Source organism: Periplaneta americana, chromosome 12, assembly GCF_040183065.1.
Source record: "Periplaneta americana isolate PAMFEO1 chromosome 12, P.americana_PAMFEO1_priV1, whole genome shotgun sequence".
In the NCBI taxonomy this organism is placed as follows: Eukaryota; Metazoa; Arthropoda; class Insecta; order Blattodea; family Blattidae; genus Periplaneta; species Periplaneta americana.
The window spans coordinates 120,602,487-120,626,229 of record NC_091128.1 but is presented as its reverse complement, the minus strand read 5'-3'; the positions used below and the strand labels follow the sequence as shown (position 1 = coordinate 120,626,229).

At 36.7% G+C, this 23,743-nt stretch overlaps 1 protein-coding gene across 1 annotated transcript; it reads right to left on the bottom strand.

The window, feature by feature from the left end:
- Window positions 1-16,325: 16,325 nt before the first annotated feature.
- On the bottom strand, window positions 16,326-22,955 carry LOC138710851 (pro-resilin-like). The gene is made up of 3 exons (XM_069842013.1): window positions 22,887-22,955; window positions 16,951-18,126; window positions 16,326-16,757 (listed from the first exon to the last, which is right to left on the bottom strand). The coding sequence occupies exons 1-3, from the start codon at window positions 22,893-22,895 to the stop codon at window positions 16,476-16,478; spliced, it is 1,467 nt and encodes a 488-aa protein (XP_069698114.1). The 5' UTR covers window positions 22,896-22,955; the 3' UTR covers window positions 16,326-16,475.
- Between the last annotated feature and the right edge of the window lie 788 nt (window positions 22,956-23,743).

Sequence of the window (23,743 nt, the reverse complement as noted above, 5' to 3'; positions counted from 1 at the left end):
TTGTGATTCGCTGCTGATGACGTTATGCATTTCCTAAGGCTCGATAAATAGTTAATATAATCGTCCGCCATTTTGGTTCTTTCGTTGGCGTTCGCAGAAAGCACACGAGGACGTTATTTTCCGCTCAATTATTTGCTCAATTACAGTACGTTTGATTTATTATTATAGGAGCTACGACATGATAATGTTTAACGGTGCGGCAACGAAAGAACAAAAACCAGGTGGCCCGGGTTCGATTCCCGGTCGGGGCAAGTTACCTGGTTGAGTTTTTTCCCGGGGTTTTCCCTCAACCCGATATGAGCAAATGCTGGGTAACTTTCGGTGTTGGACCCCGGACTCATTTCACCGACATTATCACCTTCATCTCATTCAGAGCTGTTGATAAAGCGTCGTAAAATGAACCTACTAAAAAAAAAGAACAAAAATGGCGAACGAGTACTACCTACCTAGACTTTATAGAGCCTTCACTTTATAGAGCTTAAGCAAAGAGGAGGAATCACACCGGAAATAACTACGCGACTATAATCGATCAGACCCAGTTGTGTTATCGATATTAGCGTGGCACACTAGTGCACACTATCGGATGCAATAAAAAAATCTCAGTTCGGATTCTGTTACCTTTCGTAATTAATGACGAAACTATGACGCAGTTCTATAACAGTTCTATTGTTCTAAACGACGTATCTTAATTATTAGTAAGGATTTTACACATGATTTATAAACGAGCTATTCACTGTGTAAAGATAAGGCAGTTAAACGTCTGTATAATAGATTTCATTAGTAAGACTGATACAGTAGAACTGAAAGGCTTGCAGTTTCAGCGATCCGTATGTCTAGAATAATAACACAGACATTGAGCATGTGCGAGACCGAGGAGTCTGTATTTCCGCAGCGTGCGAGCGACAGACAGAACTACTGGTCGCTCCGACGGACGCATTCCTTGTTCTGTCGCCCCGGGCGAGAGAGCGCCGCGCCGGCCGAGCCTCCCACAGCTGTCTGCTCCGGGGTCAGTACGTGAGGGGAATCGCAGACGGTTGCGTTGTTGGTCGGCCGGCCGGCACCCTACAAGATCAACGTGCGCAGATAGCGCGATTCACTACACCTCGACGCATAGGATTTTTTAACGGGACAACTTAAATGTAATGCTTGATTATTTACGACAAAGCGCTCCGTCCACAGCCACGCGGGCAGCACGAGGCTCCGCGGTCTGTGACTTCTTCCAAGCATCAGACCTTTTTGTTCCGTAGCAGCTCCTATGTTAACTGTTACATCCACCGTTGTCTACGTCTGTCTGTATTTCTTATTTGTATTTGATAATATTGTAGTACTAGCCGTACCCGTGCGCTCCGCTGCACCTGTTAGAAATAAATATAAAGTAATTACATAATTAAAATAGGACGTTTGATCCAGGGAACATTCGTGTTTGATAGAAGGATAAATTGTTTAATATGTTAATTTAAATTGTATTTAAATAATTAAAATGCGATCATTTTGGTCAAGAGAGCACTCAGAAGTTACTGTAATAACATTATAGCAATATGTCCATCTAGAGAAACTACACTTTCCAATGGTGAAATTAATTATACAAATCGGTTAATTTAGCTTTCGATATTACTTCATGCAAACACAGAAACATTCTCTGTAGGTTATGTTTCATAGCTTTCGATTGTTGTTGTCCAAGGCCCCTTATAGACGTAGTCATTTATTTTCATTTCATTACACCGCCTTAGATGGCATTGTATTTTAATTTTAAAACTCATTTATCTCATTAAATATCAGTCCTATCAAAATTTTGCAAGGAATAAAACTTATCGGAAATCATTTTTAAAGAAACGTTTGTTATGTAACATATTTCACAAAAATCAATAATAAGCGAGATATTTCGATTTATTTAATTCAGGCTTCCTTATAACCCACCTTTTAAATAACATATTTTGAATGTCATATAGCCTAAAGTCTAAGTTACAGCGAACTTAATTTATATTCCAATTTTCATATAAATCGGTTCAGCCATTATCGCGTGAAAAGGTAACAAACAGCCAGACAGACACAACAAAAATAAAAAAAAGCGATTTTCGGTTTCAGGGTGGTTAATTACATAGATTAGGACCAATTATTTTTGGAAAATCGAAAATTACCAGAAAAATTTCGGCTACAGATTTATTATTAGTATAGATAGTAGTACAGGGACATCATTTTATTTTTGCTAACATTTTTAATATTAACCTGGCTATACCTTTAGAGAACCGGAAACACCGTTTGCTACCCCCTTCCATGACTGTAGTTCGATGATACTGGCGTAAAACACAAACAAATCACTATACTAGGTATAGGTGGGAAGAAGAGTAGTTCATCCATTTACGTAAAGTAGTAAATATCGCGATTTTGAGTTCGATAATTTTCATTAAGTTTTTCTTTAATCAAAATACAATACTGTATTAAGAATAAGTGTTTTTACTCACGAACCGAGTTATCCATGCGAACGTATTCATTATGCAGTGTATATTATACTGTCTACAGCACATTAGCGTACAATATAGAGAAAGAAGTTAAATTGAAAAATAATCATAATATGGATATTTAAACACATTTTTGAAAATGGTGGCCGTTCATTTCGATACAGGCTTCAGTTCTTTTGTGCATATTATCTCACTATAGACTATTGCATCTAATTCCAATTACCAGTTTCGTCCTTCGTACTAGTAACTCATGTTGAAATAATTCTCTACCTACTCTATAAAAGAATACCTTACGTACTGTAAATTCAATCTTCACTTCTGCCCAACCCGCACAGATAAAATGACTGACATGCTATCTACTGTCCGTCCAAGTGGTTATGACGCAGGATCGTGAAAGGGGGGAAATCACGTGACAGTTAATTACTTAACGAGGCCCTTTTATTTAAGTTATTTTAAACAGTTGTATAATACTAGGTAAACGTCCAATTCCTAAAAGAAATTAATGTTTTCAGAAAAGAGCTAAGCCATCCAGCTTATACAAAGGAGCGAGCAGAAGCAGGTGGGGGGAATTGGGATGCGACGTAGGCAAACGGACAGTACCTGTGCGAAAATATTATTCAATATTGAAAGCTCTTTCGTCACAGGAAAACTCGAACATATTTCTGGAACGTACTATACTGACTAACTCAGTGCTGTTTACTATATGCGGCTTTGGTTCTGTGTGGAGGACAGTTGGAACTTCATTAGTAGAAGGGGTGGGAGTAAAGTACATTCAAAATCTCAGGTACAATAAAAATTGAAGTAAAAATAAAATGATGTCCCTGTATATATTTATTTAACCTGGTAGATATAGGACCATCAGGTCTTCTCTTCCCTTCTAGCAGGGGAATACAACTATAATATTAAGAATACAATTACAATTACAATTAATTTTAAATTTACAATAACAATAAAAATCAAAGCCAGACAATTTATTATAGAATTTAAGAGCAAAGAAATATTTTTTTTACTGAAGTACAAATTAAACCTAGGAAAATAAAATTTGGGGGAGAATTGGCCAAAACAGGATACTTAGCACGGAATAGTTAATATCTTCGAGATCACTGAGAGGAATAAGAAACAATTATTATTGTTTGTGAGTCCCTTAAGGAATGTATTTTAATAAGTAATTTGGAAATTTGCTTTGTACCACAATGCTTAGGAGGAAAATAATTTTTGATGAAAGTTGTGCAAGTGCCCCACTTTGCCAAACTGCTTGATAAAACGGGATAGTTACATAAATCAATTTTAAATTGTAAAATTTATGAATAAGTCACAAAATTTGCACACAAAACTTGAGTATGAACAAAACAAATTATTTACATGTCAGTTATTTGTACATTATATTGTTATTAATTATTATAAATATCATAATTAGTGAAATTGAAAAATATTCAGTTACAAAAATTCATCACAATCTTCGGGATCTGTACCACTACATTTATCGTGAGTCTCCACTCTTGGCATTGGACATGAAGGATTCACTCCTCTTCCGATTTTGAACTGAAATAGAGGTCGTTGCAACAAATACATGCCTCATCTTTGTCCTCGTTTTCCTCTTCCCGGTACTCTTTAAGAGATCAGTGGGCCTAACTTTTCTTGAATTGCTTTTCACTTCTTGTTTTCCACAGAAATCTTATTGCCACACTTAGGCCTACTGCCGATTTCTTAGAGTTTAATTTCTTCACCATTTTTGCTGCCCTTGCTTCCACAGCTAATGCAAGCTCATTCTAGTAAGGTAAAGTGGTCAATATTGCTGCCTTACCTCGTCTTCTATTATTATTTGTTTGTCCTACCTTATACCGAACTTGGAGAATTTTCATAATAACAAGACAATATCCCGTTTTGGCCAACCGCTTGGTATCTCGTTTTTTCAGACCACGCGTTGAAATTTAAAATATGAAGCACCGATAATTATCTGAACTACAATTGAAGACTAATAATTATATAATTATTTCAAATACTTACATATTGTTAATTGAAGTTCATTGCCTTGTTAGGAACACCTTAAAATGAAGGAAATATTTTAGGAAACACGGTATTTTCAAAATTATGATCCACACAACACACACATACACGAGAGAATTCTCACCAAGTAATGGCAGCCCAGTGAAGAGCTTGCGTGTAGGAAGGACGTACATACCTCATTTGAGAGGTGGCAGCATTTTCCTACGAAATAAATGTGTACCATCTGCAAACACAGCATTCTCCAATCTTTCCTATTTTCTGCCTTCCTCTTAGTCTCCGCATATGATCCACAAATCCTACTGTCGTCTATCATCTGATATCTTCTTCTGGCCCGAACTCTTTTTCCCGTTCACCAATCCTTCCAGTGCATCATTCAGTAGGCAGTTCCTTCTCAGCTAGTGACCCAACCAATTTCTTTTTCTCTTTCTGATCAGTTTCAGCATCGTTCTTTCATTACCCACTCTTTCCAACACAACGTCATTTCTTATTCTGTCTCCACACAAAGCACTTCACTAGTCTCTTCCTTAGTTCTTTTTCCAGAGGTCCGCAGAAGATGCTCCTTTTTCTTTAAAAGCTTCCTTTGTCATTGCTGTCCGCCTTTTGACTTTCTGGCTGTAGCCCATGTTACTGCTTATAGTACATCCCAAGTATCTGAAAGTGTTCACTAGCTCTACTGCCACATTTAGAATTTGCAAGTTTACCTTCTTTATTTTTCTTCCTATGACCATGGTCTTAGTCTTGTTTGCATTTACCTTCTTCCCATACTGCTCGCAGCTGTTATTTAGCTCCTGTAGCATATCCCTTAATATCGTCTCCTCTTCTGCTAACAACGCCATATCATCAGCAAATCTTACGCACTTTATTCTTCTCCCTCCTAATTTTGCCCCTCCTATGTTCTGAAAACAGTTCTTCACCAAATCCTCCAAGTAGATGTTGAACAGGATAGATGATAAAGGGCATCCTTGTCGTACTTCTCTCCCTATTTCACTTCCTTCAGACATTTCTTCTCCTATCCTGGCTTTGACTCGTTGTTTCATGTATAGGTTACTGAACAGCCTCCTGTCTTACCAATCCACACTTATTTTTTCAGGATGTCCATCAGTTTGTTCCAATCCACTCTGTCAAACGCCTTTTCTAGGTCCGCAAATACTATATACACTTCTTTATTTTTCTCTAAGTATCTTTCGCCTATTGTTCGTAGTAGTCCAGTTGCATCCCTTGTAACTTTCCTTTTTCTGAAGCCAAACTGCTCTTCTTCCAATTGTTCTTCCATCTTAGAATATAAACGTCGATTCAGTATTCGCAGGAGAATCTTCGCCGAGTGCGATATCAGGCTGATAGACCTGAACTCCTTATATTGCTTGGCATACTATCCGTTTCTTTAGATCAAAAAGGGGCTATATCAGCAGTTTTCAAACCTATTTTTTATATGTTCTGTTTTATAAAATAATTAACTCGTTATGGAACAAGTACAGTATAACATAAATTAAGTGCATAATACTTATAGTATCGTAATTTTTCCCACTTCTTGTGTTTAATTGTTAATAGTGGATCAGAAGTTCACTAATTTAAAATCTGGCTGGCAACGACAGATTTTTAAGGGCCAAGGAAATTCCTTGAGATAGGAATAGTAGAGATTTCGTGTTGTAGGTTTACATACATTGTAAACTTTATAATTGTTTTTTTAATCGCGCACAGTTCTAACGCCAGTCTCGTATTCCGATCCGAGATAAGTCACAGTTTTTCCTTTCCCAAACTACTCAATTATTTACACTTTTTCTGTACTTAGCACAGCACGTTTTCATTTGACATCCATGGAAGACATTATAAATAGAAGTTACACAACACGGCCACTCGAATAGTAAAGACAGTGACTGAATTGTACACGAGTTTGCAGTAGTTGTGTAAAAGTTCTTGAGGTCATTTCTTTGGAAGCAAATGGTGACTATTTTACGATTTGGGAGAAACACCCCGCAAAAAGACTTCTCGTGTCGGCAGTGGCAGCATTCCCATTACATACTGTGTAACGTAACAGCCCTTTCTAAAAAAATACTTATTATCATAATATACAGTACTTCATATTTTTTCTGCAAAAAAAAAAAAAAAGAGCGAGAAAAGGACAGTCAGGTAATAGGGTGTTCTACTGTAGATGTGGCCAAGTGCAAGGTAACAATACCAAAAACAACGGGTTAAACAATGCAGTTTTTTCATCCGAGGCTTCTGTTGAGACTTGAAAGCAATGTGAAAATGACGCTCAATGGGTTGCTAGCCCAGAGAGGTGCAATTGGTGGGGTTTCCACCTATGCAGCATTTCCTCTGCATATGACATTTCAGTTATACTGCTTATACTCGGTCCCCAGAACCTCGTCCGTTCAAAACGGGTTGCACCACGTGAAGGTGAGGATGGGAAAATTCTAGTTTGAGACCGTAACAGGCCACTCGGCCTAATACTTGTTAGGAAGACAACGACGATGCAGTTTATTTTTTTTTTCTCAAAAAACCTCTGCACGACCTGATCGTTTATGATCTCAGTGTCTCAATTATTTTCAAATCCCATGATCAGTAAATTAGAATATACAGAGTGATTCACGAGAATTTACCGCCTTTTACGTAGCTTATTTCTGAAGATATTTTGAGCAAAAAATGTCATATAAACATAGTTCCTATTCTCAATATTTTCAGAGTTACACTAATTTAAAGTTGTTTGTAAAATACGTTTTTTTCTTTAGTTTGAAGGTAAAAGAATAATACAAATAGAGAATGAACCATTCATAAGTATCATTTCTTTAATTCGCAAGTATTATGAAGCTAAAAATGTGCTGTGAACTCCATAGTTGCTTCGTACAGACATATTTTCCTATTTTTAACTAGAAAATAACATTATTCTTACGCACTTATCACAACAGTTATTACAAATCACACCACTTCCGACTTAATTATTTGCAGTTCAATTTTGCATCCTAATTTACAGTCTTGGAGAGTTTACAACACATTTTAAAAAATGTCGCCGTCCGCTTGTGAACGGCACTCGTCGCTCTACGTAACTGCATACGACTATCTTTGATTTCTGTAGCGCTCGCGCTGGCTGCTAACTGCACGCTGACCAAGATCACGCGTTCACAGCAATGCGTTCCAATAACGAAACGTAACTCTGTAAATATTGAGAATAGGATCTATGTTTACATGACATTTTTTGCTCAGAATGTCTTCGGAAATAAGCTCCGTAAAGGACGGTAAATCCTCGTGAATCACTCTGTATAATTTTAAATATTTTAATTTTGAAAATATGATGGAATAATTCATAATAAGATACGATATAATCACTTATCTTGAAAAGAATACTTATTGTAGAAGAAATGACGAACAGAAAAGAAAGGTCACGAAAGGGAAGATACATTTATTTTGACAATTTTTATATTTTCACGGACAATCGTCCGCATTCATGTTGCATGTTGACGCTTCAAATAATTTAGACTTTAGTCTAGCTTCGGGTTGTATGGTAGCTGAATGGCCGTGGAATGTAAGTGAGACTCATTGCGTGACCTTTGATCGCGTAAACTGGTTTCTGGTCCAGTAAATCTTGAATTTAGTTTTATAGTCGAGGACCTATTGTACACCGGGTCATTTTTTATGATATCGTTCTCTGGATGTGGACATCTTTATGGCCTTGTGTCTATTTTACTTAATCTTTCCGTTTATGGCAATGAGCCCCTATAGCTTTTAATGGTTCTAACATCAATTTTGCGATATAAAAAGTATTAACAAGATCGATCGCGCCTTTTTAATTGGAACTCTTTTCGCACGTATAGGCTAAGCAGGATACCTTGGATTAATTTTTTCTTTTTTTCTTTTTCCTAGAATTTGTATTGCTCATTATATGACCACTAGTACTAAATCCCTAAGTTTTATATAACATTTTTGTAGAAGTTCATATTCCAAAAAAACTATAGTCCCGTCGCTCTTATTTCCCGCAACCAATCACGTTGCAGGTCGGCTACATTCAAACGTGTGCGTCTTGTGATTCGCTGATGATGACGTTATGCATTCCCTAAGGCTCGATAAACACTTAATATAATCGCCCGCCATTTTGGCTCTTTCGTTGGCGTTCGTAGAAACCACACGAAGATGTTATTTGCCGCTCAATCATTTGCTGAATTACAGTGGGTTTGATTTATTATCATAGAAGCTACGACATGATGATGATTAACGGTGTGGCAAATAGATTCCTCATCTCATAGTTCGGCAAAGAAAGAACAACAATGGCGAACGATACTACCTACCTAGGCTTTATAGAGCCTTCACTTCCTAAGAAGTAAGCAAAGAGGAGGAATCACGCCGGGAATAACAGCGTCGCGACTATAGTTCGATTAATTAAAATGTGTCTCAGTGAAACGTCAAGCAGAGTCCGTATAGGCCAGTTACTGTCGGATGCTTTTCCTATTCACTGCGGGCTAAAGCAAGGAGATGCACTATCACCTTTACTTTTTAACTTCGCTCTAGAATATGCCATTAGGAAAGTTAAGGATAACTGAGAGGGTTTGGAATTGAACGGGTTACATCAGCTTTTTGTCTATGCAGATGATGTGAATATGTTAGGTGAAAATCCACAAACAATTAGGGAAAACACGGAAATTTCACTTCAAGAAAGTGAAGCGACAGGTTTGGAAGTAAATCCCGAAATGATAAAGTATATGATTATGTCTCGTGACCAGAATATTGTACGAAATAGAAATATAAAAGTTGGAAATTTGTCCTTTGAAGAGGTGCAAAAATTCAGATATGTTGAAGCAACAGTAACAAATATGAATGACATCCTCGGGAGAAAATTAAACTCATAATAAATATGGGAAATGCCTGTTATTATTCGATTGAGAAGTTTTAGTTATCTAGTCTGCTGTCAAAAACCCTGAAAGTTAGAATTTATAAAACAGTTATATTACCGGTTGTCCTTTATGGTTGTGAAACTCGGACTCTCACTTTGAGAGAGGAACAGAGATTAAGGGTTTTTGAGAATAAGGTGCTTAGGAAAATATTTGGGGCTAAGAGGAATGAAGTTACAGGAGAATGGAGAAAGTTACACAACGCAGAACTGTACGCATTGTATTCTTCACCTGACATAATTAGGAACATTAAATCCAGACGTTTGAGATGGGCAGGGCATGTGGCACGTATGGGCGAATCCAGAAATGCATATAGAGTGTTAGTTGGGAGAACCGGAGGGAAAAAGACCTTTAGGAAGGCCGAGACGTAGATGCGAGGATAATATTAAAATGGATTTGAGGGAGGTGGTATATGATGATAGAGACTGGATTAATCTTGCACAGGATAGGGACCGATGGCGGGCTTATGTAAGGGCGGCAATGAACCTTCGGGTTCCTTAAAAACCATAAGTAAGTATTATAGAATAAACCGATAATAGACAAAGTGACTTTATTATTGTTGTTGTTGTCTAGTCAACTGTCCGAAGACAAGTCTGAACGTTGCAAGTGATACTAAGACGGCACAACTTGAGGCAACTAAGCCAGGAGATAATAGGGTTCCTTTCCCTTTATTATTATTATTATTATTATTATTATTATTATTATTATTATTATTATTACGGTATTATTACAGACATAATGGCTTTATTATTATTATTATTATTATTATTATTATTATTATTATTATTATTATTATTATTATTATTATTATTATTATTATTATTATAGAATACAGAGACTGCAGTGGCAAGAGTGGATATAGTTAAGTGTTCGTCATTGGAAACGGTAACCGACGAAGCGTACTGAGAAAGTTGAAAATTATGATCGCTGTAACTGTAGACGTGTCGTAATGCGAGTAACAATCAGTTACTCCGAGTCTCATTTTTAAGTTAAACGCTTGCTTATTGTTCCTTCTAGCCTGTGTCTTTCTCAATTCAGAAGTATGCGGACGTATTACCGGAAGACGAGGTTGTGAAAGGCGTCGTGGGTGAGAGGAACAATAGAGAACATTTCAGACGTGGTTAAGTTGCAGATTTGTTATCCCCGCACAATTTACCTTAACGGGTATCAAAATACGTAATATTTCATTTGTGCGGCGCAGATTATGCAATTGATTTTTGTCCGAAGCTCACTTCTCTTTCATCCCTTCTTTAGCTAAGTAGTAGAGATGGACAGAACTAACTGCCGCTCTCGCTCGCTGTGTTCGTTGCACTTGTCTTTCGAGTCTCGTCTCGTAACTCTTGTGCGCTTCGAGCCTCGTTCATCATTCTCGAAATAGCATTTGGTCGTCGTGAAAAGATTTCGTAAATATAAATAATACATGATTGAAATAACATTAGAGATGTTTAATTGATACAGAATTGGGCCAAAGGAAAATAAAGGTAAAGACTGCGAAGAGGAAGGAAAAAATCACGCCCCTCATCATCATCATCATCATCATCATCATCATCTCCTTCTCCTCCTCCTCCTCCACTTTTGTTCACGGTTTAGGCTACAGCCTGTTTCGGCTTCTTATGGCAACATCTACCTTTAGGCTGGCCTTATGCTTTTTTACAATTTGGTCCATAGGCTATTTAGGCTTAATAATTTCTTTTGGTAGTTTTCTTTTCTCATTCGGTTAACATTTTCTTTCCTATTTTTTCTTCGTTCATCGATATTTATTTTTATTTATTTTTTTATATTGTATGTTTCCAAATTCTCTTATAATTTCATTTTTAACTGTATCTAATAAAGTGGATTCTTTTATATCTCTGAGAAATTACATTTGTCTTTTCCGCGTCGATATTTCTGCTTCATAATAATAATAATAATAATAATAATAATAATAATAATAATAATAATAATAATAATGATTTATTTTAGCTGGCAGAGTTAAGGCCGTAAGGCCTTCTCTTCCTCTCAACCAGCAAAAAGTGTATATACATATGCATGAACTTACAAAGAATTCAACAATTTGATTAAGTGAGAGTTACATGTATACAAGAGTTATATACGAATTAAACAACAAAATACTATGAACTATTAATTAAACACTGAAATAAACTGTGTAGCAGAATTAAGCTAAAATACATAGAATGTTAATATATTTCAAATAATATTAGATAATAGAAAGAGATTATTATGAGACAATTTTGAAAATACAGCACTATCAGGATGATGTCTAAAGAATGAAGTAACAATGTAGTCAGTGATAGTTTAAATCAGTAAGATTGGAGTGAAATGCTAATAAGGTTATCTTTTAAGCTGTTTTTAAAGGTGTTTATTGTCTTGCAGCCCCTAATACTTTGTGGCAAGGAATTCCATTGACGCGAGGTGGATACTGTAAAAGATAATGAATAACAAGATGTTCTATGAAGAGGTATACTTAGCGTGCCACAGATAAATGATCTGGTATTTACGTCGTGGTTAGAGTATAGATAGTAGAAACGAGACGAAAGGTAATTTGGTGTTGAGGTGTGCAGAATTCGATAGAGTAAAGACAAAGAGAGTAAAGGGAGTTACAATTACAGCCTACTTTGTAGAACAGTGGTCGGCGAAAATGACGTCATATGAAATACAGCCAGTGAAACACAGCAACGGGGAAGATGAAAAAAGGTAGGCATAAGAGGAGAAGTCGCGGAACACCTTCACTATTGGAAGTTTTGCTTCTGCAGAGACTAACAGCGAACAAACCCGAACTATGGAGAAGTTCATTTAAGTTTATGGCAATAATATATTTTGTTCATTTCTTTTTCATTTTTGTATGATTTTATTTCTTTATACAGCATTTAAACATTAAGATGGATGTTTAATTAACACATTAAAATTTGGAGTCAAGGTGCATGTAGCGAATTTTAATAGAGCAACGAGATGTTCGTCTGTCATACTCGGAATTCTTTTTAGATTTTACAACTGATCCCGTCTTGTTTGCTTGAACATTGCTTATCTTTTAATGAACTAATGATGGCTAGTGGGAGGGAGATAGATCATATCTTAACTCTCCACCCTGCTTGTGTGCTAAGGAACTGACTCGGGAATCAAGAAATGCCGACCATTGCAGAAGGGTTCAGAGCCATAGTGGGCCAAGCGCCATTTATTAAAAACGGAGAAAGCAAGGATCAAAGTTGAGTGAATATCATAATTTAATGAAGATTGACATATCATTATTAGTTTTAATGTGCATACTTTATATTACTTGCTATATGTTTAATTGAATTATTGTATTCACTTAATTTTAACTCTTGTTTTGTCCGTTTTTAATATATGGCGCTTGGCACACTATGGCTCTGAACCCTTCATTTGTGTGTCTCTCTGTGTTTTTCCTTTCATAGACCTTATTGTTTCACTTAGATATTCAAATTCAAAATTCAAGATGTGGCTTGCTATCGATTAAATTTATTACCTAAATCTTTATATTCTTTTTTATATTGCACCCTAATTATTGAAAATGGTGCAGTTGTTCCAAAATCACCTGTTTTATTTTTGTTAGGCTATAATGGGTGTTTACAACAGAATGTCGTAGTTTTTGTCTTATTTAAATATATTCTCAGTCAGATTATAGGGTCTAATCTTTAATAAGTTCATGTAGTGAGTAAACAGCTCGTTGGAGATCATCTTCTTTTTTCCGTATTATTAGGTCTACTTAGTAGTCTGCGAATAGTAAGGTAGCCATCGGAGTAGCTCAGTCGGCTAAGGAGCTTACCTGCCGATCCGGAGTTGTGCTCAGGCGTAGGTTTGATTCTCACTTGGGCTGATTATCTGGTTAGGTTTTTTCCGAGGTTTCCCCAACCGTAAGGCAAATGTCAGGTAATCTATGGCGAATCCCCTGCTTCAGCTCTCAAAAATATCATCTCGCTATCACCAATCTCATCGACGCTAAATAACCTCGTAGTTGATACAGCGTTGTTAAATAACCAAGTAAAAAATATAGTAAAGTGTTTAATACTAATCCTGGCTTTATCTGTATTCCTGTTATAATTTCAATTTTCTCTCTCTAATTAAGCCATCCCTATATACCAGCTATATTGAATAGTGTTGAGGATAAGCTGCACTGCTACACCTTAGCTCGGTTTTCAGAATGGGTGGCTGCATCGGTGCGGGGAAATACTTTAAGTATTATAACGTCAATAAAAGTACATATAGAAATAAAAAATACAAGTAAACCTACAGATATAAAATCACAACGGATAAAAATGCAAAATGTAGAAATATCAGTTGCCCAACATATTTAATCATCGAAATAACACATCGAAAATCGAAAGCTAAGTAAGTGACTGATTATACCCGGTAAGATTTATCTTGTCTCAGTAGCAATAAAACCAAGTCCCTTCTAATGAGGGTGGAGGTTATAGGAGGGTTGTAAATTTTCAGGATTCCTTTCAAAATCCTGTTATTGTACATGCTACCGGAACTCAGTTTCTTGAAAGACAAGCTCAGTGATGGAACTACACAGTGCGAAGAGAGATATTTTGTTATTTTATTTTGTGCTACAGAATGTATCAACTAGTCCCTTCCGCCACTGGATGGATGGACAGCATCGCTCCACTCCCCCATCGCCATAACAATGCAGACGAAGTAAGACATATCTCCTTTCTCTCTCTTTTCACAGTGAGACAAGATACATCACACAGACTTTAGTCAACCACTGTGGAATAACGGTTAACGTGTCTGACCGTGAAACTAGCAGGCCCGGATTCAAATTTTGGTTGGGACAAGTTGGAGTTTTTTCCCCGGGTTTTCCCTCAAGCAATTGAAACAGAATTGTTGGGTAACTTTCGGCGTTGGATCCCGGACTCATTTCGCCATAATTAATTCACATATTATCTTGATCATCCATACAATAGCCAATATTACGTTCACGATGCGGCGTGCCGTACTTGCACAAGAGCGCGGCCGTTCGGCTATCCAATCATTCACAGAATAAAAGTGGTAGTCTAAGCACAATAAGCCTCAGGCTGCAGTGTAAGCCTTGAGTCCCTCCGTACAAGAGAAAAAAATTCAAAGCATTTTATTGGGCAGAATGGAACAATTCCTGCCTTAATAAATCCAGACAAGCCATTACATTGGCAATTCATGCCTATGTTTCCAAAGACTCCCTTTCTTGTTATCCGCATGATCGGATTCAACCCACAAAATTGTAATATCGTGTTTAGTTAAATGCAACAAATCGTTAGCAATAGAAATTAAACAGATATTACTCGTAGATATCAGTCAAATTTCATGGAAGGACAAAATCCGATATAACATAATTATTTTAAAAAATCAGGACACATGGATCAAACAATAAGGATTGAAATTAATAAAATTAAATTTCTAAAGTTTTGTAGCTGGTCATACACAAAATTATAAAAGAAGTACCGATATTAGAAGTAAATCACAGAATATCAGTTTAAATAAACAAAGTAATTGGAAGGAGTGTGTACTGAGACTGAAATCATGGATTTTTCCATATAAATTGTTGCATTGTAGACCTGTTACAGACAACGGAAATGTTGGATGATACGAAACGCACTGCAGGGAGGCACACATTTGGTCAACATTCGTTAAAATACTATTTAATTTATTGAAACAGTTTAAATCAACGTCGGAATCGAAGTGGGCATATCATTTCCTTTCGGCTAGTTTCAAAATGTTATTAACCTTAATGTAAACTTGACGGGTGCTATTCATAGACATTTAGCAGCACGCGCTACGAGCGTACTAAGCTAGCCCCGGCTATCCACTGGTTACTAGTACAGAATTCAAATCATATCCTATCGCTAACACTGGTTTATGAATACGAAAAACGCTGATAATCCACCGAAAACCCGCGCTAAAATGTCTATGAATACTGCCCGACAGGTTTTAGGGGTTAGGTGCAGCTTACAGCAGTAATATCTTTGGAAATATTCAACATTTTTTTTTTTCTCCATTACTGTATCTTGTACAATAATGAAAATTGGTATGTGTAAAACACTGTCCTTTTCGCTATATGAAAAAAAAAATATTTTTACGATTTAAAAACATTATTTATATATTTTTCAAAATTCAAAATGTTGGCAGTTTACTGTGCGTTTCCGCCACAACTCATGAACTTCTTAAGTTTTTCTTGTTCTCTCTCTTTTATTTTATTGCTGAAACTCATGTTTACAATATCATGCTCTTTCAACTACTTTCCTTAATAAATAATGTTTTTTTTTTAATTTTGTGTTAGAAGAAAATACTGATATTTGACCATTTTTTAAATGAACTTTTTTTTATCAGACAATCTGTCAAAGGTAGAGAAGCGATCATATTGTAGATATGACATGCATACATAAACACAAAACATTTCATCACAGAATGTTGGATAGATTTTTAGTTATGTGGGAAACGCTTCATGACTACAAACAGTGAAATGAATTTTGAAAATAAAATATAAATAATTTTTTTTAAATCGTAAAAATATTTTTTATGGAGCAGAAGGACAGTGTTTTAAACATACTAATTTTCATTATTGTACAAGATATAGAGATGGAGGAAAAATTCTTGGATATTTCCAAAATTTTACTGCTGTAAGCTGTACCTAACCCCTTAAAAATACCCTTAACAGTTAAGTATGTGGCTATGGCGATGATTGTGATGGTTGGGGCAAACATTATGTGACATTAAAAACTAGAAATTAAGATGGTATGAACATGTAGGAAAATTGCAAAAGGAAGGCTATGAAAGGAGGTTCAGTGATCTGTTACTAGTAGTCAAAGAAGGGAAACGGAAACCTAAAACAACTTGAAGATATGGAGTATAAGCGATTATATGGTAAATTAATTCAGTTACAAATATTGTAATATGATATTAGTTAGGATAATTGGAATCTGAAGATATGGAAAAAAAAAAAAACATGTACTTATGTACGTAGACCCTTCAATAATGTGCTTCAGTATAATTCGTAATGAGATTTATTATGCACGATAAATACAATGGATATACATATATACAGCGATTTTGCGAATCTAGCAACACATTCAATCGAACACGATTAAATAGAATGGTATGTTATACAATGCGCGAGACGGATATTATGATGACTGGCTTAATAAGGACCCTGCCCACTCTGCGATGATCCGGGGTAACCGCCCTGTCCTGCATAATCCCCCTGAGCGCCTGGGTAACTTCCTTCCGTTTCCTCGTAGCGGATCATCGGCTTGTAACCTTCCTCGTTGGCCTCGTACTCCACAATCTGCTTGCGACCGTCGGGAAGCAAGACGTAGTACGTTCCTCTGGCTTCCTCATCCTGACGGCTCTCTTCGTGACCAAAGTCGTTTCCAGATTCGGGATCGTTGACCTCGTACGAAAACTCGTAGTTGGCTGGTTCCTATAGGAGAAGATTGCCGATACGTCATGCTTTAAAAATTGTCAATACCAGGTCGTGAGGACCGGAGATTAAAAGCTACAGATATCATTCACAAGGAAAGTTATCATATTGAGCTGAACTGAAATATATTTTTATATAAGAGAATTAATAGTATTACATGTCTTAGCATTCTTGATATTTTAAGAATACTTACAGACAGATCATCATCTTGTCCACCATTGCGGCCTCGAGAGTAGTCATATCCACCGTTGGAAGCGTATCCGCCGTTGGAGGAGTATCCGCCATTTGATGCGTAAGGTCCTGATCCTCCATTGCCACCACCGAATCTGCTAGAAGCGGAAGGAGCTCCATATCGAGAGGAAGGAGTTCCTCCAAATCCACCATTAGCAGAAGGAGCTCCGTACTGAGTAGAAAGTGAACCACCATTACCACCATTACCGCCAAAGGCTGAAGGAGCGCCATACCGAGAAGAAGGAGTACCACCGAATCCGCCGCTAGCTGAAGAAGCACCACCGAATCCGCCGTTAGCTGAAGGAGCACCGTATTGGGTTGAAGGAGCTCCGCCGAATCCACCATTAGCTGAAGGAGCACCATATTGAGTAGAAGGAGAGCCACCGAATCCACCATTAGCAGAAGGAGCTCCGTATTGAGTAGAAGGAGAACCACCGTTACGGCCGAAAGCTGAAGGAGCTCCGTATGTGTTGGAAGGAGCACCGCCGAATCGTCCAGAGGCTGAAGGAGCACCGTACTGAGTTGAAGGAGAACCACCGCTGCGGCCAAAAGCAGAGGGAGCTCCGTATTGGTTAGAGGGAGCGCCACCGAATCGTCCAGAAGCCGAAGGAGCTCCATATTGTGTAGAAGGGGAACCGCCATTACGACCGAAAGAAGAGCCACCAAATCTGCTTGAAGCCGAAGGAGCGCCGTATTGCGATGAAGGGGCGCTACCACCGAATCTACCGGAGGCTGAGGGGGCACCGTATCTGGAAGAAGGAGCGCTACCACCAAGTCTGCCGGATGACGAAGGTGCACCATATCTGGAAGAAGGAGCACTACCACCAAATCTGCCTGAGGCAGAAGGGGCACCGTACTGGGATGAAGGAGCACCACCAAATCCACCAGAAGCTGATGGAGCTCCGTATTGAGTGGATGGAGAACCACCAAATCCGTTGGAAGGTGCACCATACTGGCTTGAGGGGTAGTTTCCACCACCGACTCCATTGGAGGGACCTGATGGTGCCCCATACTGGCTGGAAGGTTGCTGGCCTGCGAATGTAACACCGGTCTCCTGGCCTGGAGGCAAATATGATCGGTCTACTGGGGGCTCGGCGATCACGCAAGCTACCACCGCAGCGGCGATGAGGAAGAAAGTCTGAAACATAACATATTTAATTAACAATAAAATTATAAATAGGAGTTCAAGGACATTACAGAAGAAAGTTATGCTATTGAAAGAAGTATAGAGTTGAGACCAGAAAGAGTCAAAGGATCAAATCCATGAAGAGGAAAAATAAGTAGCTATTATAAAAATATTCAAAGTTGTAATGGACGCTTTTTTCTATAAATTCAGTTTGTGACTTTATAAGACCTGCCAGCATAGTACTTATAATACTTAAAGCTCAGTTTTTAATGTTTTAATTTTCCGTACCAAATGAAATTTACCTGGTATTAGAAGTAGATATGGATTGTAGAAACAACGTAATGTAAACGAATAGAAACGAATGTAGTTTTTCCTTAAAAAGTATTTTCTTCACACAATTTTCATTGTTACAAATACTTCTGGGGTACGAATCTAAACAAAATATTTTTCTTTGTTTTATGTTACAATTTAATATACTGTACTTTATAATAATGATAAAAAATAATATATTTTATATTCTATAGCATACGTAAGAAATATTGTAGAGATACTTCGTGAAAAATTACTTTATTTTTTCGATGTTTCGATATGATATTACACTCACAAGAAATGGCAAACACTGAAAATATGAATAGGAAATCAAGAATTTTCTTGTTAACGTACTGAAGTTACTGTACGCGTGTCTTGAACAAGAAGAATTGAATGTGAATGTGATACGTTTAGCTATTATTTTCTTATACATTTACACAGCAATACAAAATGGAAATTTTACTCAATCATTTAACGATGCTATATCAACTACTAGGTTATTTAATTTCCATGGAATTTGTGGTAGAGATGATATTTGGCGAGATGAGGCCGAGAATTTGCCATAAAATTACTTGTCATTCGCTTTATAGCTGTGGAAAACCTCGGAAGAAACCAAACAATATAAACATCCCAAGCGCGAATCAAACCAACGCCCGTGCTTAACAGCTGATCAGCAGGCAAAGACGCCTACCGCCTGAGCTGCGCCGATAGCTAGTACTGAAATTTATAATATCGAATTTAAGTAGACAAAATATTGCAATTACTACATAAGCAACAGCGTTTCTTAATAAAATTGTTTTTTATGTGATTATCACTGGTCTGGATATTTCGGAGAGTGCATTAATACAGCTTAATTTTGTACGACTGTATAAAAAATGAGGAACGAGAGACTGTGTAAGCAGGTAATGAGATGTGTCCTTAAACATGTTATGATTTAGAAATTGATCGTTAACCGTAATAAATGAGATACGGAAAATCGATGTTTTGGAAGTGAGAGCATACACATTAAAAAAAAAAAAAAAAAAAAAAAAAGAGACTGATTCGAAAAACGAAATAATTCTTCGTGAACTTGATTGATTGTATCTTTTAATCCAAAGGAAGTGTTTAGCATTGAACATTTTCTTTAGACTGCTACAAAACTAGAAACTTTTAACATGCGATGGTAGCAATGGAATATTAATGAAAACTTATTGTGTAAATAGCAGAGAAAATCAATGCATTCTGAGACAGTTTTTCCCACTGTAATTTTTCCTATCGCAATTTCAATTTTAAATTCTTATGTAGGCCTATTTGGATCGATGGCCAGATTATAATCTACTAAATAAAGACTCGTTCTTTAGTTGGTTATTTAACAATGTTGTAACAACCATTAGGTTATTTAGAGTCAATGAAATTGGTGATAACGAGATAGTATTTGGCGAGATGAGTCCGAAGGTTAGCATGGGATTACAGTTGGAGAAAACCTCGGAAGAACCCATCCAGGTAATAAATTCAAGCAGGAATCGAACCCGTGCCCGAGCGCAACTCGGGTACAGCAGACAAACATGTTTCCGTCTTACGACGGTGGCTAAAGACATGTTATAAGTTAGGCTTCAATGTAAATGTTGTTGACCTGTCCTTCATTGTTACATTTCTAATTATTATTTCAAAAATTAAATTGAGTTTATTAAATTGTAGTTACATTAACAAAATCTTACCTATATCCATCATGTATAAAATTAAGAAATTAAACGAAATGTGGCAATTGAGATTATTGTTAGTATCGAAAGTTAAAACAGTACTTTCTTTAAAACTGAATATAAAGCTTACCCATTTCTACATTTAGATATGGTTAACTTCTTTCAGAGCGTAATTTAAAATGCGTAAGTATTAAGTGGCTTTAATATAACAGCTCTCTTCATCTTCGGCGTTAATAGTAACGTTTAAGGGTACATCTTCAGTGAACACTTCTTCAATTCCCGGCATGGAATTCTATATGTTCCTTGGTTTGTGTTTACCCTGTGTTGTCTTGAGCGGTATCTTGTGCTTGCTAACCACATGGTCAGTAAGTCCTGCTACTAAAGTGCCTATATCTAATTTTGTTCAATTTTTACAGCAGTGAGAACTGAATCATGTAGTTACAGAAAGAAAATTTGATAAGATTTTCGTGACCAATTGATGGTTTTGTTCAAATTTTGCTTTATGGAATTTATTTTTAGAATTGTCTCAGGATAGAGAAAAATACACAGAAAAATGACGGATATATTAAAAATGAAATATTTTAGAATCAAATGAGAAAATGAAAGTTCTTATCTAGAGTAAGAGGTAGTATAAAGCTACTGTATAAGCTACGACGATGTTGAATCAAACTTTGGGCATGGATATTTGTTCCTTGCAATTACGATAGGTTGTATTATTGTAGATGAGGCTGTGTCGTGATAACCCACGATACTGGAGCTCCATCGAACGGTCAAAATAACCCATATTTAGACGCAAACTACATCTAGCTAGGAGAATGAAATGTTCTCAACAGAGAGATAAAAGATTGTTATCTACCTATGTTCAGTCAACTGTCCGAAGACAGTTTTAAACCTCAGAAGTGAGGCCAATAAGACGTCCCTCATGAGACAACTAAACCAGGCGATAATGAGGTAGGGTGGCCAGTTCCTTTCCCTCTCCATTGCATTCATCGCTGATTTGTAACATATTTCACTAATCAGATTTCAGATGTATACAAACAATTGAAGGGCTCCCTGCAAAAAAGGGGCTGGTTCCAATTAATGTTTTGGTTGTTTTATACTTTAAAACATGCCCGATCTTTTAGTGCAAGAACGGTGTGATTCCGAACATTTGGTAGTAAGTTACAGTGGAACTGGAACTGAACTCCCAATCGTTTCGTTACAAAAAGGAGGCAGCTCCTGAAGTTATATACAGAGCGAACCGTAAGTAGTGTCATTAATTTCAGGGAGTTATCCTTTGAGATATTTCAAATTAAAATGTTTAATACAATTTTGCTCGTTTTTACTTCCTTTTTGAGATAAAAATAGTTTGTTACGAAACATTTGAGGAATCCGCCCCTGAGCACGAGTTCTATTCTTTCAGGGGTGAACTAAAGCTTTATCTGTTTATATTACATTTTATGTTACAATTATTAGCAAAATAAATAAATACAAATAAAAAAGTAAATAAAAATATCATAGCGTGTTTTGGGAAAACCATTGATTTAATTCCAATATGCTCGGACATTTTAAGAGAGCAGTGTATCATGATATTTAATTATTGAAATAAGTTTAGTTTTGTCCTTTAAATGTGCAGACATTTGACCCGAACAAATGTAGCTTTTTGTACTGCAAAGAAATTTTATATTTATTCGGATCAGATTTATGCACATTTAAAGACAAAACTACAATTATTCTTTCGATAATTAATTATAATAATATACCGCTCTCTTAAAATGACCGAGCATATTGGGGATTAAATCAATGGCTTTTCCGAAACACGCTATGAAATGTTTAATATAAAGCAATTTTTGTCTCGAAAAGGAAGCAGAAATGAACAATAATTGTATTAAATTATTATTATTTTTTAAATATCTCAAAGAGTAACTCCTTGAAATTAATGACATTACTTACGGTTCAACTTTGTGTGTGTGTGTGTGTGTGTGTGTGTGTGTGTGTGTGTATGTGTGTGTGTATGTGTGTGTGTATGTGTATGTGTGTGTATGTATGTATGTATGTATGTATGTATGTATGTATGTATGTATGTACGTATCTGCTATGTCTTGTGTTTTAGTTTATGATATGACACAGTAATTGTGTGTTCAGTGCAAAATGTTGCTAATTATATCCGATTTTATTGCAAAAAGGGGGTAACTCCATTATTGTTTATATTTTACCCCTCCTAAATTGCAGATTATAATAAACGATTGAGTGATAAAATGAAAGTCGTAAGTACGTAGAACATATTCTGAAAAAAGGAAAGAAGCTCAGTTAAAATTTGAATTTTCAGAATTGTTCTCTTTTTTTTTTTAAGTTCTCCAAAACTTTATAAAAGTTAAGCTATCTCGTTTTTGCAGGGAGCCCTTCAATTGCTCTTCCCCTCACACATATCGTCAAGTGAAATGTACTGCCTGGATAATTATGTGCATATCAGCCAGAACCTCAATCAGAGGTAACTCTGTCTATAATAAATAATGTTAGAAATAATTACGTATTCGAAAATACAGTCTAATACATTAGGTTGAAATTATGTATAGAAATACAGCTGTTCGAAGACACAAATTTTGTGATAGCTAGCTATAATCTGGATAATCTAATTAAAGAATTATGATGATGATGATGATGTACAAAATTAATTGATTTGATTTTCAAATGAATACCTTTGCAATTAAGTGAAATCGCCACTGGTATATAAAATCGAGCGCAATATTAATGATTTTGAAAATAATATATTTTGTTCGATGCTTTAAGTTTTTACTGTACTACCTTTGCCATGCCTGCTCTGAGTTCTAGTGATCCTTCTTCTGTATTCTGTTGGAAGCCAGAAGTTGAACTGTGGATGATTCTGAAGATGCTACCAGCATTTATATACGAAAGCAATTGCAGAGTTTCTGCATGACCATTGCCTATGTTACAGAATCAATAGAGAGAGGAACCAACTCCCCCCTCCCCTTTCCTCCGTATTCCACACTAGTAGTGGACTGAATTAGAAGGCAATGGCGGGCACAACTCCGAAATGAGTGGGGGAGGGGGCATTCTCGTAATGTGCACCGCATTATTAGTTATGATTCTCGTATTATGTTGCGTCATAATGAAGGATCCTTCTTAAGGAATTCCCTCTCCTTTCTCGTGGTGGCTTCGGGTGAAGTTAACGAGATGTTTCTTGCACGATGCTTCACTGCCCTTGCCTTACGGCGCCTGAAGGTCCTGCTAACATCATTCCTGATTTCGTAACAGATGATACAGTTGGGATTTGTTATGTAGCTATGTTGTTTTTATGCAGGCGTTGCGTGCAATACGTATTGTGCACCGATATAAAATCATAATAACCGGGTTGAACGTGTAAATTATTGTAGCCGTGAACACTTATCTTGTGTAGCTTTGGGCAGTACAACACTCGGCAGTGGTTTCGTTCTATGGCACACGTCTTACTTCGCTTTCATATCAAATGTGAGAATATTCTAAACACTTACAGCCAAATCTTGAAACAACTGCCGAAGACCCAGGTTCAAAATCTTTTCTTTTGTCACGTTTGGTTTTTCTAGCGATATCCCTATTTCTCTGCTGCTGTTCCAAAAATGTTTCACCTCGTTGTTAGTGTCGTATATAACGAAGCACCCGGC